Genomic DNA, 14,740 nt, shown 5'->3' on the forward strand with positions numbered 1-14,740 from the left:
GGCTAGTTATAATAATCGTAAATAGGGCCCCTAATTAGCCCCTGCGCAGTCGGCCGTATACCGCGGTTAAATTAAACTTCTAATCCGACATAGAGCAAAATAAAATATACAACACTGCTTGGGTTAGTACTTGTTAAAGTACGAAGATAGATCTAGGCACGAAGCCAGGCCACTGAACTGGAAGCACTACTAAGACATATATTGCAAAGGTCTCATGAGACTACCTATAAAAGATTTTAAGAAAGGAAATCGGGGATTCACTGGCTATGTTCGAGGAAATTACAACCAGGCCATATCTTACGGAGTGTTTGCTTCAGATCCCATCTGCAACGAATGATATGAGCCTCACCAATCTAGATATTATGAGTTACAATGGGAATTTAAGGCCAATAATAAAATATGTTGTATATTCACGCTATTGGAGTGTTAAATGGACGCGGGACCCGAGTTGGGGCAAGTCAGAGAGACCCGAGTTCGTGCATTCAACGTGCCCTCGATGAGTCCTTCTGCGGGCCTAGCACCCTTGCAACTCGGTTGAGACATTATGATTGGTTCCAGATATCTCAAGTCGTCTTGGAGGCACAATTGCACCTGCAAACCGATGGACGATGAATTACTTCCGGATTTGGAGTTCTTAGAAAATGAGTTATTTGAGATGGCCTTGTGCCCACATTGAAGAAACTCCAGTTCTCCAAACGTCAACCGGCACCTTCAACTTTCTTTAACTCCTTTTAACAAGGAACTATAAATCACACCCTACAATGTCTACCACTAGCACAGACAGCCTCCTCACGGAGGACATGCCACCCAACGCCATTGCTGTCGTCGGCGTGGGTTGCAAATTTCCCGGCGCCGACTCAGTTGAGGATTTCTGGCGCATGCTAGACGCGGGAGAGTCGAAGCTAAGCGAACCACCCAGCGGACGCTTCCCTGCTCACGAACACCAACGTGACACGGACAAGACGGTATACTTCGGAAACTACCTTGACGACATTGCCAGCTTTGACCATCGTTTCTTCAAGAAGTCAGGCCGCGAAGCAGCGTCCTTAGACCCTCAGCAACGACTCCTGCTAGAGGTTTCCTACCAAGCTCTTGAGTCGGCCGGCTTCTTCGGCCCCCGCAAGCCCGACTTAGACGTCGGCTGCTTCATCGGCGTATGTGCGTCAGACTACAATGACAACGTAGCCAGCCATCCGGCCAACGCCTTTTCTGCTCTGGGGACTCTGAGAGCTTTCGTCCCCGGCAGGATCAGCCACTTCTTCGGGTTGTCTGGACCTTCAATTGCCCTGGACACGGCCTGCTCATCATCAGCAGTCGCCATCGACGCTGCCTGCAAAGCAATCCTGCACGGCGACTGCAAGAGCGCCATCGCCGGTGGTGTCTCCATTTTCACAAGCCCATTCTTCTACCAGAACCTGGCTGCCGCCTCATTTCTTAGCCCCACTGGCGCGAGCAAGTCCTTTGACCCCAGTGCTGACGGGTACTGCCGTGGCGAGGGAGTCGGCCTTGTCGTTTTGAAGCGACTTTCTGATGCGGTTGCCGACGGCGATAATGTGCTTGGTACGATACTCGCTACCGCTGTTAGGCAGAGCAGCAGCAAAGTGCCCATCACCGTTCCGTATAGCCCGTCACAAACGGAACTCTACCGCAAGCTTTTAACTACGGCTGGTATCGCGGCTGAAGACGTTACTTACGTTGAAGCTCACGGTACGGGGACGCCCGTTGGCGACCCCCTCGAGTTCGGCGCCATCAAGGAGGTCTTTGCTAGCGGGGAGAGAGATGTCCCTCTTCATTTTGCGTCTGTAAAAGGAAACATCGGTCATACTGAAGGGGCTTCTGGAGTCGCTGGTCTCATCAAGACTCTTTTGATGATGCAGTATCGCGCCATTCCCAGACAGGCGCATTTTCAATCTCCTCATCCCAAGATTAGCCTGGTTCCCGGGCGAATGTCGATCCCGACAGAAACCATCCCTTGGATTGCCGAGACACTCATTGCTTGTGTGAATAATTACGGGGCAGCTGGTAGTATAGCCGCCATGCTCGTCAGGGAGCCGCCTTCGAAGACCGCCCTGGCACGGAGCTACCAAGACACCGCATCAAGTAACGTCGATAAATTCCCCGTAATCATTACGGCGAACAGTGTCAAGAGCCTCCATCAGAACGCCGCCAAGCTGCTAGACTATATCTCCTCTCTCCGCAGGGGCTCAGCTTCAGAGGTCGAAATACTGGCTGATATCGGGTTCAACTTGAGCGAGAGGCAGAATCGGACTCTCCCAAACATGCTTGCAACAACAGCCTCGAGCCTTTCAGAGTTGGAAAATCAACTTCAGATTGTGGCTTTCAATCCCGAGTCCCCTCTCTGCCAGATCAACCCCAAGCCCAATCCAGTTGTCATCATCTTCGGCGGCCAAACCTCCCGCTCTGTGGGCCTCAGCAAGCACGTCTATGACAGTTCGGCACTCCTTCGAAAGTATCTTGACGAATGCGACGGTATAATACAAGGCTTCGCACACCCGGGGATCTATCCGGGTATATTTGCGACCCAGCCAGTTGATGATGTGGTTTCGCTGCAGACGATGCAGTTTGCCCTTCACTATGCCTGCGCTCAGTCCTGGATCGCTTGTGGCTTACAAATTGATTGTGTTTTGGGTCATTCCTTCGGTCAGCTCGTCGCTATGGTCGTTGCTGGCGTTCTGTCTCTTGCGGACGGCCTCAAATTGGTGTATGGGCGAGCCCTTTTGATGCGCCAGAAATGGGGCTCGGAAAGGGGCTCCTTGATTGCTCTAGAGGCTGATTACGAGACCACAAAGGACCTAATCTCAACAGTACAGAGGCTGGACGTCTCTTCTGACTACCGTCTCGAGATAGCTTGCTTCAACGGGCCTTCAAGTCATGTTCTCGTGGCGTCTTCTGCTGCAGTCGATGCTGCTCACGTTCAATTCATGAGCAGAAGTCCTAAGGGCAGGGCCAAGGTCTTGAATGTCACGCACGGGTTCCACTCGAGGTTCAGCGACCCGATTCTTGCGGACTTGGAGAAGCTCGTCGAGAATTTGTCTTTTAACAAGCCCGTGATTCACTTCGAGACCTGCTCGATGGGAGAGACCTGGTTCGACATCACGGCCAAGCAAGTCGCCAATCACACTCGCTCACCCGTCTACTTCGAAGATGCCGTGAAACGTATTGAGGCCCGCTTCGGCGCATGCACATGGCTGGAAGCTGGGTCTAACTCAGCGGTTACTAGCATCGCTAGACGCGCTCTTTCTACCAGCAACACCGATGACCACCTGTTGTGTCCCATTAACTTGACTCGGGATGACGCGTTGAATTCGGTAGCAGACACAACCGTCAATCTCTGGAGGCATGGCCACCATGTTCAGTTCTGGCATTTCCACCATTTCCAGCAGCAAAGCTATCAAGCCCTGAATCTTCCTCCCTACCAGTTCGAGAAGACGCGACACTGGCTGGACTTCGACCTTGAGGCGGGGATCTCATCTGAGCTGTCCCAAGTGCCGGCGAAAGCGCCCGAGTCTCTTGTCGTCGAGCCAGAGCCAGAGCCGGTGCTCATTACGCTATCTGGGTTCCAAGATGGGGCATCCCGTGGTCCCAGAAATGCGACTTTTACCATCGATCCTCGTTCCGAATGCTGGAGGGTGCTCGTCAGTGGCCATGCTGTGCTGAACAAGGCACTTTGTCCAGCGACTATGTATATCGAGCTAGTCATGCAGGCCGCCAAGCAGCTCGCGGCCGTTGAGAACATCGCTTGTGCGCCTTTTGCACGTGTAGATGATCTGGAGATTTCCACGCCCCTCGGAATGGGGGAGGATAGGATCGTTCAGCTTGTTTTGAGTCCGTTGGATCAGATTGGTTGCAAGTTCGACTTTGCCTTCGTCTCACAAGAGCGTTCAAGTAGACAATCGCAGGTCACTACTACGCATGCTACCGGAAAGTGCGAAATAGTACCGTCAACCGACAAGAGCATCACGACTGAACTAGAACGGACCAGCAAGCTCCTTCATCGCATGCAAAAGAACCAAGACATGGGTCAGATGTTTACCGAGATGGCTACGCAGCCTGGAGGCGAAGCTGTCCAAGGCAAGCTTGTGTATAAGGTGTTCTCCAGGGTCGTTCAATACGGCGACATTTACCAAGGCGTCCGCAGAGTCGCCGGCAACAGCGACGGTGCCGTCGTTGCCGATGTTGTCTTGCCCAAGGCACAGCCTACCTGCACACAAGATCTCGTCTCTACACCCGTCGCTATCGACAACTTCTTCCAGGTCCCCGGTCTATACGCCAACTGCCTTGCTCCTTGTCCGCCAGATGATGTGCTCGTCTCTACATACGTCGACCGCATTCAATTGTCGCCTGATTTTGGCAAGGCACAGGCCGAAGGGAGCAGCCCTGGCTGGGATGTTTTTGCGATATCCACCGCTACGAGCGACAGGGAGAGCAGCAACGACATTTTTGTCACAGATAAGATCACTGGACAGCTCGTTTTCGTTGCTTCCGGGGCCAAGTTCAGCAGAGTTAGGATGGCATCTCTCGCCAAGATTCTGTCCCGGGCGAACCCTTCCGATAATTCTGAGGTTGTGTGTTCCAAAACATCCCAACGAAGTTCGGCGATTGCTATCAAGCCCGCCACAACTGAGGCAACGCCTTTAAAGGCTCCATCGCCAGCTTCCATTTCTCTTCCAAGCATCGCGGCTGCAGTCAATAGCATACTGCCATCTTCACCGCCGGTCCGCCTAGCGATTGCTCCGAGTGTGGCAGATGAGCTGCGTGACTTGCTGAGCAAGATGACAGACGTTCCAGCAGATCAATTCCATGATGACACCACGCTTGAGGAGTTAGGCATTGACTCTCTGATGGCTACGGAAATCGTATCTGAGGTCAACGAGGTGTTCAAGATCTTGATCCCGCAGGATCAACTTCAGGATATGCAGACCTTCTCAGCCCTTTGCGCCTACCTCGATGGCTATGGAGCTCAACAAGCATCTCAGAGATTTCAGGGGACCCCTCAGGTTTTGAAGAATCCCGTTGTAGCTGTTCCCTTCGACCAACCCACGAATCTGGCGGATCGAAACATCATCTCTGACTCTGAATTCCAGCCTCACGCGTCAGTGGCAGGGCCAGCCGTCTTACAAGAGCAAGACGAGCGCGGTGATTTGATACCGCGACTAGCAGAACTGCTAGGAAACCATCTCGAGTGCCCGGCTACTGAATTTGATCGCTTGACGAATCTTATCGATCGCGGCCTGGATTCTCTTCTCTGCATGGAACTTATGAGCGACATGGAGGAGATGTTCGGAGTTTCCATCGACGCATCCTCTTTCACAGACACCTGCACCTTCGGGGACCTCACCGACATTCTCGTTAGCGCCGCCGCACCCGTTGACAATGCGGCAACGACGGAGCCCAGCACGGCCGACTCGTCCCCAACGCCGTCCTCTGGCTACTCGACAGACGGCACTGACTCTAGCGTCATCATCGACAACACTCGTATCCCGCTCAAGACAGAGCAGCTGCTCTCATATCCGGCCAGCCCAGCCCTTGCCAGTGCAGCTCAGGAGTTTGAGGGCATCAAGGATGATTTCGACAAGTTCGCCGCAATGTACGGCTTCAGTAACTTCTATACCAAGGTAGCCGACAAGCAAGCAGACTTGGTTCTCGCCTACGTCGTAGAGGCCTTCTCGGACCTCGGCGTTGACCTCAGTGCGCTGAGGCCCGGCGACAAAATTCCTAAGATTCCAGTGATAGCGAGACATGACCGTATGCTGGGTGTTTTCCACCAAATCCTCCAACGCGGCAAGCTGGCCGACTACGATGGCAGGCAGTACGTCCGCTCAGAGACAATTGTCGACACCACGCCCTCTAGCAGCCGTTTCAAGGACATCCTTGCGGAGTTCCCCCAGCATGCCAAGGAGCATAACCTCCTGAATATCTGTGGTTCAAAGATGGCTGCGATTCTAAGTGGCAAGATGGATCCGCTGTCGATTCTGTTCGGCACCAAGGCGAACCGCAGCGTGCTTGACGACGTGTACGCGACGGCCCCCATGTTCATCATAAATTCCCAGCTTCTCACATCCTTCCTCGAGAAGGCATTGTCCAAGTCCACCCCTGGACCTGACGGGAAGTATCGCATTGTTGAACTGGGAGCGGGAACAGGCGCAACAACGCAATGGGTAGTGGACAGGCTTGTGCAGAAGGGGATACCTATCGAGTACACCTTCACCGACATCTCCTCCGCACTGGTTTCGGGGGCCAAGCGAAAGTTTGCCGGGCTCGATTGCATGAAGTATGGCACTATCGACATCGAGAAGCCGCCCGCGGCACAGCATCTTGGGCAGTACGACATCGTGCTAGCCACGAACTGCATCCACGCCACTACCAACCTGCACAACTCTCTGAGCAACATCAACAAGCTCCTGCGGCCTCATGGCTTCGTGTCGCTCGTTGAACTTACGACGCGAAACTACTGGCTGGACATGGTGTTCGGTCTCTTAGACGGTTGGTGGCTATACGACGACGGCCGCCCCTACGTGCTGGCGACTCCAGAATTTTGGGATGATACAATGAGGCAGGTCGGGTTCCAACACGTTTCTTGGACGGGCGGCCACAAACGCGAGTCTGAGGTCTGCAGGGTCATCACGGGTTTCAAGCAGCCTGTTCAGGATGCATCACAACACCGCAGCATACCCCAGGAGAAGGCTGGCGGCGTTGAAACAGTCGTCTTCACGCACACAGATAAGCGACTGCCGCTCCGAGCAGACATTCACTACCCTTCACCATCTCAGGCGTCAGCGCATAGGAATTGGGTTACCGGTATGGTTTGAATCAAGAAGCTCGCATTTTGTACATAGACACCGGAGCTGACGATGCTCCGTTACAGGTCTGATAGTTCACGGAGGAGGGCATGTGATGCTGTCACGTCAGGACGTACGGCTGCGTCAAATCCAACTTCTATTAGACAATGGTGTCTTACCCGTGAGCGTGGATTACAGGCTTTGCCCGGAGACGACCATTCTCAGTGGGCCGCTTGTTGACGTTGTCACAGCATATGCTTGGGCAAGAAATACCCTGCCAGACCTGAAGCTGACTCAAACGAAAATTAACAACCTTCTCGATCGCAACCAAGCTGTGGTAGTTGGCTGGTCGACCGGGGGCACCTTGGCCATGTCCTTAGCCTGGACCTCGGTACCGCGTGGCATCCCAGCTCCCGATGCGATCCTTGCTTTCTATTGCCCGACTGATTATGAGGACGAATTCTGGAGGAAGCCAAATGTCCCAGACCACTCGAATGGGTTCGCAAACGAGACCTACAATGTTATTGACGGGGTCTCTCCTGCCCCCATCACCGCATACAACGTGCCTCCAAAGATGATGGCAGCAGCGGGCTGGATAGCACCAAAAGACCCTCGCAGCCGTGTCGTGCTGCACATGAACTGGCACGGACAGACACTACCCGTCCTTTTCCGTGGCTTGCCTTCGGGCTCGGACGTGCCATCACACGCGGCGACCGCATATAACAAGCTGGAGCAACCCGCATTAGATGAGGTAGTGCGCGCAAGCCCTTATGCCCAGGTTGTCAAGGGCAACTACAAATCACCGACGCACATTGTTTTCGGCACTGGAGACGATCTGATTCCATGGGAGCAGGCCCAGCGTACAGTCGATGCGATGAGAGATGCGGGCATTCAGTCAGGGCTTACTCTTGCCCCTGGTCAACCTCATCTGTTTGATCTCTTTCGGGATCCCGATGGGAGCCGTTGGGGCTATGTCATGGAGGGCTACAAATTTTTGCTTGAAAGAATTGGGAGAGATATCAAGTGAGACTATAGCAAACGAAGCTTCTTAGCTTTGGCGCCATTTTCTTCTTTTGTACAAGAAACATACTTTCACAACCATATCTTTACGACTAATCAATTTGCTGAAATTTCGCTTCGGACATGCTGAGAAGAAAACAATAACTCTTGAAGCAGGACTTTGGGAGAAAAGACTGTTTCTGCCGTCTCGCCCCTGTTCTACTTTCCACCAGCCTTGGGAGAAGTGGCATATCTCTCCTTCTGGTGTCATCCCAGGAACGTGATCCCTGACACACCTTGTCTCTCGTCAGGTACAGCCGAGCTGACCTAGTCGGACCCGAGTTGTTCGATGAGCCGGCCAGGAAAGGCGCAGCCAATAACCCGAGTGATGCAATCTACGCCTGGTATCCAGCTACCACATTTAAGTCTCCATCGCGTAAGAGTTGACCACCAGTATCATACGTCGCGAGAGCGGAAGGGGATAATACCAAGCTGACGATCATCAGCCATCCATCCACACATCCGTTACCACCGCCGCAATGTTTTCGGAAGGGCTCTTTGAGAAATTCGATGACAGAGCCTGTCGTATCGTTGGATTCCTGGCGGTCGTAGGCATATTCATCCTCGTTCTGGACAATGCGCGTTCCTACATCCGGTTGAGACACATCCCCGGACCACCTGCGGCAGCTCTCACGAACTTCATCCGTCGATCGTGGGTCAACACTGGCAACGCTCACGAAATTCACACCAATTTGCACAGCAAATATGGCACCGTTGTACGGTTTGGTCCCAATGCCGTCATGGTCTCCCAGCCCGATGCAATTGAGAAGATATACGGTTTCAAAAGAAGATTTGAGAAGGTACGCGACGCTGGCATTGGAGCCCGACGTCCTTAGAACTCTCCGATGTTCATATCGTTGCAACACTAACCTCCAGTGCAGTCCGAGTTCTACGACTCAATAATGCCGAGGATTAAGGGCGGCAAGATTCCAGATGTCTTCGCTACTCGAGACGAGGATATACATCGGCGAATGAGGCGTCCCGTCGCCAATCTGTACTCGCTCACAAATCTGATGGCGTTTGAGCCGGTCGTGAACTCTACTATGCAACATCTGTTCGAGCGGTTAGACGAGCTGTTCCTAGACACGAACGTTGAAGTCGGCCTATTCAATTGGATGCAATATTTCATGTTCGACGTTCTTGGGGAAGTCACGTTCTCAAAGGAACTTGAATGTCTCGATAAAGGTGGCGATGTTGAAGGCGTCATTGAGAACAACTGGCGCTATTTCAACATGATTGCTGCAGTACGTGAGAATCTATGATCCCCAGTATGATTATAATGGAACGCTATGCTAATCGTTTGGCATGCAACAGAATACGCAAATGCCTTGGCTTGACTACTTGTGGAGAGACAACCCTCTGATTCCCGTCTCGGCGAAAAGAAACCCGCTCGTAGAATTCGGTGCCGCTAGAATCAGGGAGCGAATGAATCTGCTCCAGAGCGGCAAAGGTGACCTCGGCCAAAAAGACTTCCTTTCCAGCTTCATCTCTGAGAATGCCAAAGACCATACTCTACCAGCAATGTATGTGCCTACATGTAGCATTTTGAGCCTCGCATGTAGTAATGAAAAAGTCTGGACTGACACAACTCGCAATAGGTTCCTCCCCACCTGGGTCAATTCTAATATCGTGGCAGGTGCAGACACGACAAGTATTCTATCTGGCGCCTTAATATACCATCTCCTCAAAAACCCAGCGTCGCTCGCAAAGCTTCAAAAGGAGATCGACGATGCCACCGCCGCGGGGCGACTCTCCGAATTCGCGACTTGGAAAGAATCCAAATCTCTTACTTATTTTGACGCCTGTGTCAAAGAGGCCACCAGGATGCATCCACCATTTGCCCTCCCGTTCGAGCGCGTGGTTCCTGATTGTGGACTGGAGATCGACGGGTACCACATTCCCCCGGGAACAAGAATCGGGATTGTAAGGCGACAATTCTTTTCGTCTTCTTTTTATGGCTTGAGTTTAAAGACACTCTGATGCTGACAATTTACCCCAAATCCCCAGAACCCGTGGTCGCTGCACCGCGAAGTGTCACTCTATGGCGCCGAACCGGACCTCTGGCGACCCGAGAGATGGTTGTGTGATGAAGAGAAGCACGCCTCCATGTACAATTCACTTCTGACTGTAAGTCTGACGAACAAGAAAGATCTCAATTGGAATTCGCGTTGACGTTATTGGCTTCACAAGTTTGGCGCTGGCCACAGAAGCTGCCTCGGGAAACATCTCGCCTATTTTGAGATATATAAGCTCATTCCCTCGTTGTTGCAACGCTACAACGTGAGTAGACTAGCATTGCCACTCTTTTGAGAATTGAAATTAATCAAGCCCCCGCACTAGATACAATTAGTAAACCAAAATGAGGAGTGGACTGTTGAGAACAAGTGGCTTGCCAAGCCTTCGGGATTCCGCGTCTGTTAGTATCCCTATTACAGGGTAGTTAGTTCGAACCGTAGTTAACAAAGAGATTAATTAAACTATATAAATATCTGCGTAATAAGTATAAAAAAGAAGTTCTAACCGTAGGTTAGGCTAGCTATAATAATCGTAAATAAGGCCCCTAATTAGCCCCTGCGTAGTTAGTTATATACTACGGTTAAATTAAACTTCTAATTTAATACTAACTTTCTCTTTTTTTTATTAATTTAACTACTATAGTTAGAGGTATAATTCGACCTCGGGCCCGTTTACTAAGTCGTCTCCCTTTCCCCCTTTTCTCTACTCTTTTTATATAACCTATCCCTCTATTTATATAATAGCTTTTTTATTACTTATAAATTACTTTAATCCCTTATTTAGTATTATTTTTATAAAAGCGTTTACGAAGTTATTTTTACTATTAATCTAACGGATTTTAAGTATCTTATACCTTTTGTACGATTATTTAAAAAGTTATAATATTAATTATAAGCCTCTTTTTCTTCGTCGTTCCTAATTTAATAAAGTATTTATATAATAAATAAGAATTAGTATAAATAACTATTAAAATAAGTAAAAAGCTAATTCGATTAGTAATCTTCCTTAGTATTATTAAAATTATATAAAAGAGGTTAACGCTATTAACTATACTATATACTTCTAATACTAGTACACTTCTTATTACTTACTTATTTTTAGTTAATAAGTAATAGATTATATTACTATATATAATAAATTCGCTCTTACTTATACTCTTATTAACTAAGATAATAATATACCCTAATTATAAAATAAGGTCGTTATTATTCGTAAATAACTTATTAATAAAGACGTAGAGCTTACTAATTATAAGGTTAATTAAGTAATAAACGAGACCTCGATTAAAATTCGTTTATTATTACTTAAGCTACTTATTAAGTACTTCGATATTTTATTTAATTAGATCTATAACTTATATTACCCTAGCGTAGTTAAAAGTCGCCTTAAGCTAATAAATATTTATAATATATACCCCTCGCGCGAGCTTAGCTTTATACCGCTTTTTAATATTAATTATATTTAAATCGACGAGGTTAATTTTCTTACCCTACCCTTTTTATTAAAAAACGATAGTTTTCTTTTCGATTATAAAAATCCTATTATTAAATACTAAGGGGGTATTTATTATAAAGACCTTTTTTAGTTTCGCTACGAAGCCCGCTTTTTAAAGCTCCTTATCCTCCTTTTTTATAAAATTAATATTAAATAAGCTTAATATATCGTTAGTTTATATTCTAACGATCCTAAATTAGTTACCTTCGTACTCCGTAACTAATAAGCATAGGTCGTATATAAAAGTAATTATTAATAGTTAATTAATATAAAAGTCGTAATAAGTAGCTTACTAATAAGTACCCGATTCTACGAGCCTATATAGTAGCTTAAGCACTTTAATAATCGTACTTTCTAAGTACTTACTAGCCATTTCCTTCGGTAAATAGGCTAGGATTTTCCTTATAAGCCCTATAGCCGATTAAGTATAGGCCTAGGTAATATTACGGCTCTAAATCTCGTATCCCTTCTTTTATAATAATACTATTAATACTATTATTAATCGTTAGCTATAGCGCTATATAATAAGTAATTATATAAGTAGTGTCGCTTTTTTAATATTACTATACCCCTAAATTACGTATCTAAACTTCTCGTACGGCTAGGGTATTCTTTTCTTTTTAATCTTACGAACTATTCGTAATTTAAATATATAGAGGTTTATATATTTTTCTAAGTTATATAGGATAAATTAATAAACCCCTCGATCGTAAAGAGTATCTACTTTAATAAGATCTAATCCCTTATATAGCTTTTTAATAGTTATAATTACGCTTTTTTTACGTAGTTTAATTACTAGCTCGAAATTAGCTTTTTCTTTTATTATATAAAAGGTATTAATTACCTCGTTATTAGTAATAAATTACTACGTTAAGGCTTACTGTCGTAGTTCTTTATAACGTCTTATTAGTAGTATTAATACCCTTTTAGCAATTTCCTCTTCCTCGTCGTCTATTAGTACTACTACGACGATTTTATTAAAAATAATTTCCTATACCTCTACTGCGGGTTATATAGTTTCCCCTAGCTCTTCTTCTTTTTATAAGTTAGAAATTACTTCGTTAGGATCTATATAATACGGTCTAACTACCGTAATTAATACTTTAAGTAACTAGTCGTAATCTCTCGTAACTATATAAGAGCGCTCGTTAATAAAAATTAACTTATATAGCCCAGCCTACTATTAAGTAATTTCGTACTATACTTATATATCTAAATTTAGTAATATATTTAAATTATCCCCTATATCGGGCCTATTACGTATAGTAATTACCTCGTTAACTTACTTTTTTATACTTATTTTGCGCAATACTTATATTACTTTTTTAACTACTTAGGCTCGTTAACTTATACTTAGTAATAATAACGAGGCTAAGGTCGTTCTTAAATATACTCTAAATACTAATAATATTAATATAAGTCCGTTAGGCCCCATAGTATTATTATAGTATTTAAGTACTATCTAGAGGTATTCGTTATTAATAGAATCCGGATTTTCCTTTTTAATAATTCTAAACGCCCTTTTTAACTACTAATATACCCTCTCTACTTTTTTAATACTATAATACGCTTTAATAAGTACGACTTTTAGCTATATACTATAAGCCGTCGTATTATCGCTAAATTCTATTAACTTAAAGCTAGTATTAGCGTCGGTTCTAATACTATTTAACGGTCCCTAGTATTAGATTACGAGGCAAAAAAGGGGCCCTATTAGGTAGTTAGGTAGGGGTAGTAAGTAGGCAGTCTGGGCCCGTGCAGACGGACCCTTCTACCTACCTATACCTACTAAGGGACCGCGGGCTCTACCCACGATCTTCCCCTCCTATATATATACAATAGACCTATATTAACCTATTAACCTAGTCGTAACTAAAAGGTCTAACCTATTTACGTATATACTAATACTAATTAGTAATTAAATTATATATATATTTCTACCGTAAGTTAATAAGGATATAATTATAAAAAAGATAGCCTCGACTTACCTCGCTAGCTATTCTAACTTATTAACTTAGTTCTATTTATTTAACTAACGATAAGCGGCCTAGTCTATACTACCTTAGCTCTCTTTTATTACTACTAGCCGATAATTAATTAACTAGTTACGGGCCGTTAAGAGCGCGCTTTATTACGTATAATCTCTTTTACTAAGACTACTACTATAAAAAGATTAACTACTTTATTATTATTATTAACCTTACCCCTACTATTAATATTATTTTTATTAGCCTTATTACTATTACTAACTTTTTTTTAATCGAACCGCTCGTAAAGGAATCTATCTCGAATATATTATAACTAAGCGCTACTTTAAACTAATAATAAGTAAGAGGAGATTAATTATTAAGAGATTAATCCGACGATTATTAGCGTACTAGCGCTTAGTAATAATAAGATCTTTAGAATTATAAATATAGTAATAATAAATCTCTTACTAATAGCGAAATATTCTGAGATATTAAGGAAAAGAAAAGATCTTCATAATAGTAATAATAGGGATCTATTTTATATTATTAACAAATCTACCTCTTTTTAACCTAACAAAAGCTCCGAGACTAGACTAATAAAATAAAGTATAAGAAGTACTAAAAAGAATTACTAATTAGTAGCTAACGGAATCCTCTATTTATTATTAGAAATACGGTTATAAAAGGCCTTTCTTCTTTTTTTATAACCTTCTGCCGACCTTAGTAACTTTCTATTTATATACCTCGTTAAAGGAGTAGAATTTTTTAATTAGTAATAGTAGCCCGCTTATTATTATTAAAACGATTATTACGACCGACCTATTACTCTTTTTAACTTAACTAACGTTATATTATAATTATAATACGACGATTATATTTTATAATAATCTTTTACTATATAACTTACTTCGTAAATATATTATAATAACCGCCGGCCCTAGTAATAAATAAAAAAGGTTTAATAATTAGTTAATATTACCTCCGGCCTACTTATACTTTTAAATTATAGAACTATACCTAATTTTAATTCGCTAATAGGACTACGTTAACCTAACTTAATAGGGCTTATTTAATATTATACCCGCCCTTATAAATAATAAAAAGCTTAATACCTTTATCTTTTATATAATAAAATACTATTATCAAAACGGCCTAACGGGCGAGGAGCTATAAAAGGACTTTAAAACCGATTTTTAAAACTAAGAGGTAAAGGACTTTTTAAGAATAAAAAGTATAATTCTTAAAAAGCTAAGAGACTTCTTTATAAATAACGGTATTAATTTAATAATTAAAGATCGTAGTTAAATAATAAAAAAGATCGCTAGTACCCTTAATACTTAATACTTCCTTACTTAAACTTTTAAAAAAATCGTAACTTACCGCAACCGTACTAAATACTTT

At 44.9% G+C, this 14,740-nt stretch overlaps 2 protein-coding genes across 2 annotated transcripts; both read left to right on the forward strand.

Annotated features, from left to right (window-relative positions):
* Window positions 1-761: 761 nt before the first annotated feature.
* Window positions 762-7,827, forward strand: CLUP02_08727 (beta-ketoacyl synthase domain-containing protein; the record flags this gene model as incomplete). The annotated part of the gene is made up of 2 exons (XM_049287710.1): window positions 762-6,819; window positions 6,887-7,827. The coding sequence occupies 2 exons, from the start codon at window positions 762-764 to the stop codon at window positions 7,825-7,827; spliced, it is 6,999 nt and encodes a 2,332-aa protein (XP_049144853.1).
* A 511-nt stretch (window positions 7,828-8,338) lies between these two features.
* CLUP02_08728 (cytochrome P450 CYP4/CYP19/CYP26 subfamilies) lies at window positions 8,339-10,280 on the forward strand (the record flags this gene model as incomplete). Its single annotated transcript, XM_049287711.1, has 7 exons — window positions 8,339-8,659; window positions 8,741-9,103; window positions 9,174-9,382; window positions 9,458-9,782; window positions 9,867-9,986; window positions 10,050-10,139; window positions 10,200-10,280. 7 exons carry the CDS (start codon window positions 8,339-8,341, stop codon window positions 10,278-10,280), a joined length of 1,509 nt encoding a protein of 502 aa, XP_049144854.1.
* Between the last annotated feature and the right edge of the window lie 4,460 nt (window positions 10,281-14,740).

Source organism: Colletotrichum lupini, chromosome 4 (assembly GCF_023278565.1).
Source record: "Colletotrichum lupini chromosome 4, complete sequence".
NCBI classification, from domain to species: domain Eukaryota; kingdom Fungi; phylum Ascomycota; class Sordariomycetes; order Glomerellales; family Glomerellaceae; genus Colletotrichum; species Colletotrichum lupini.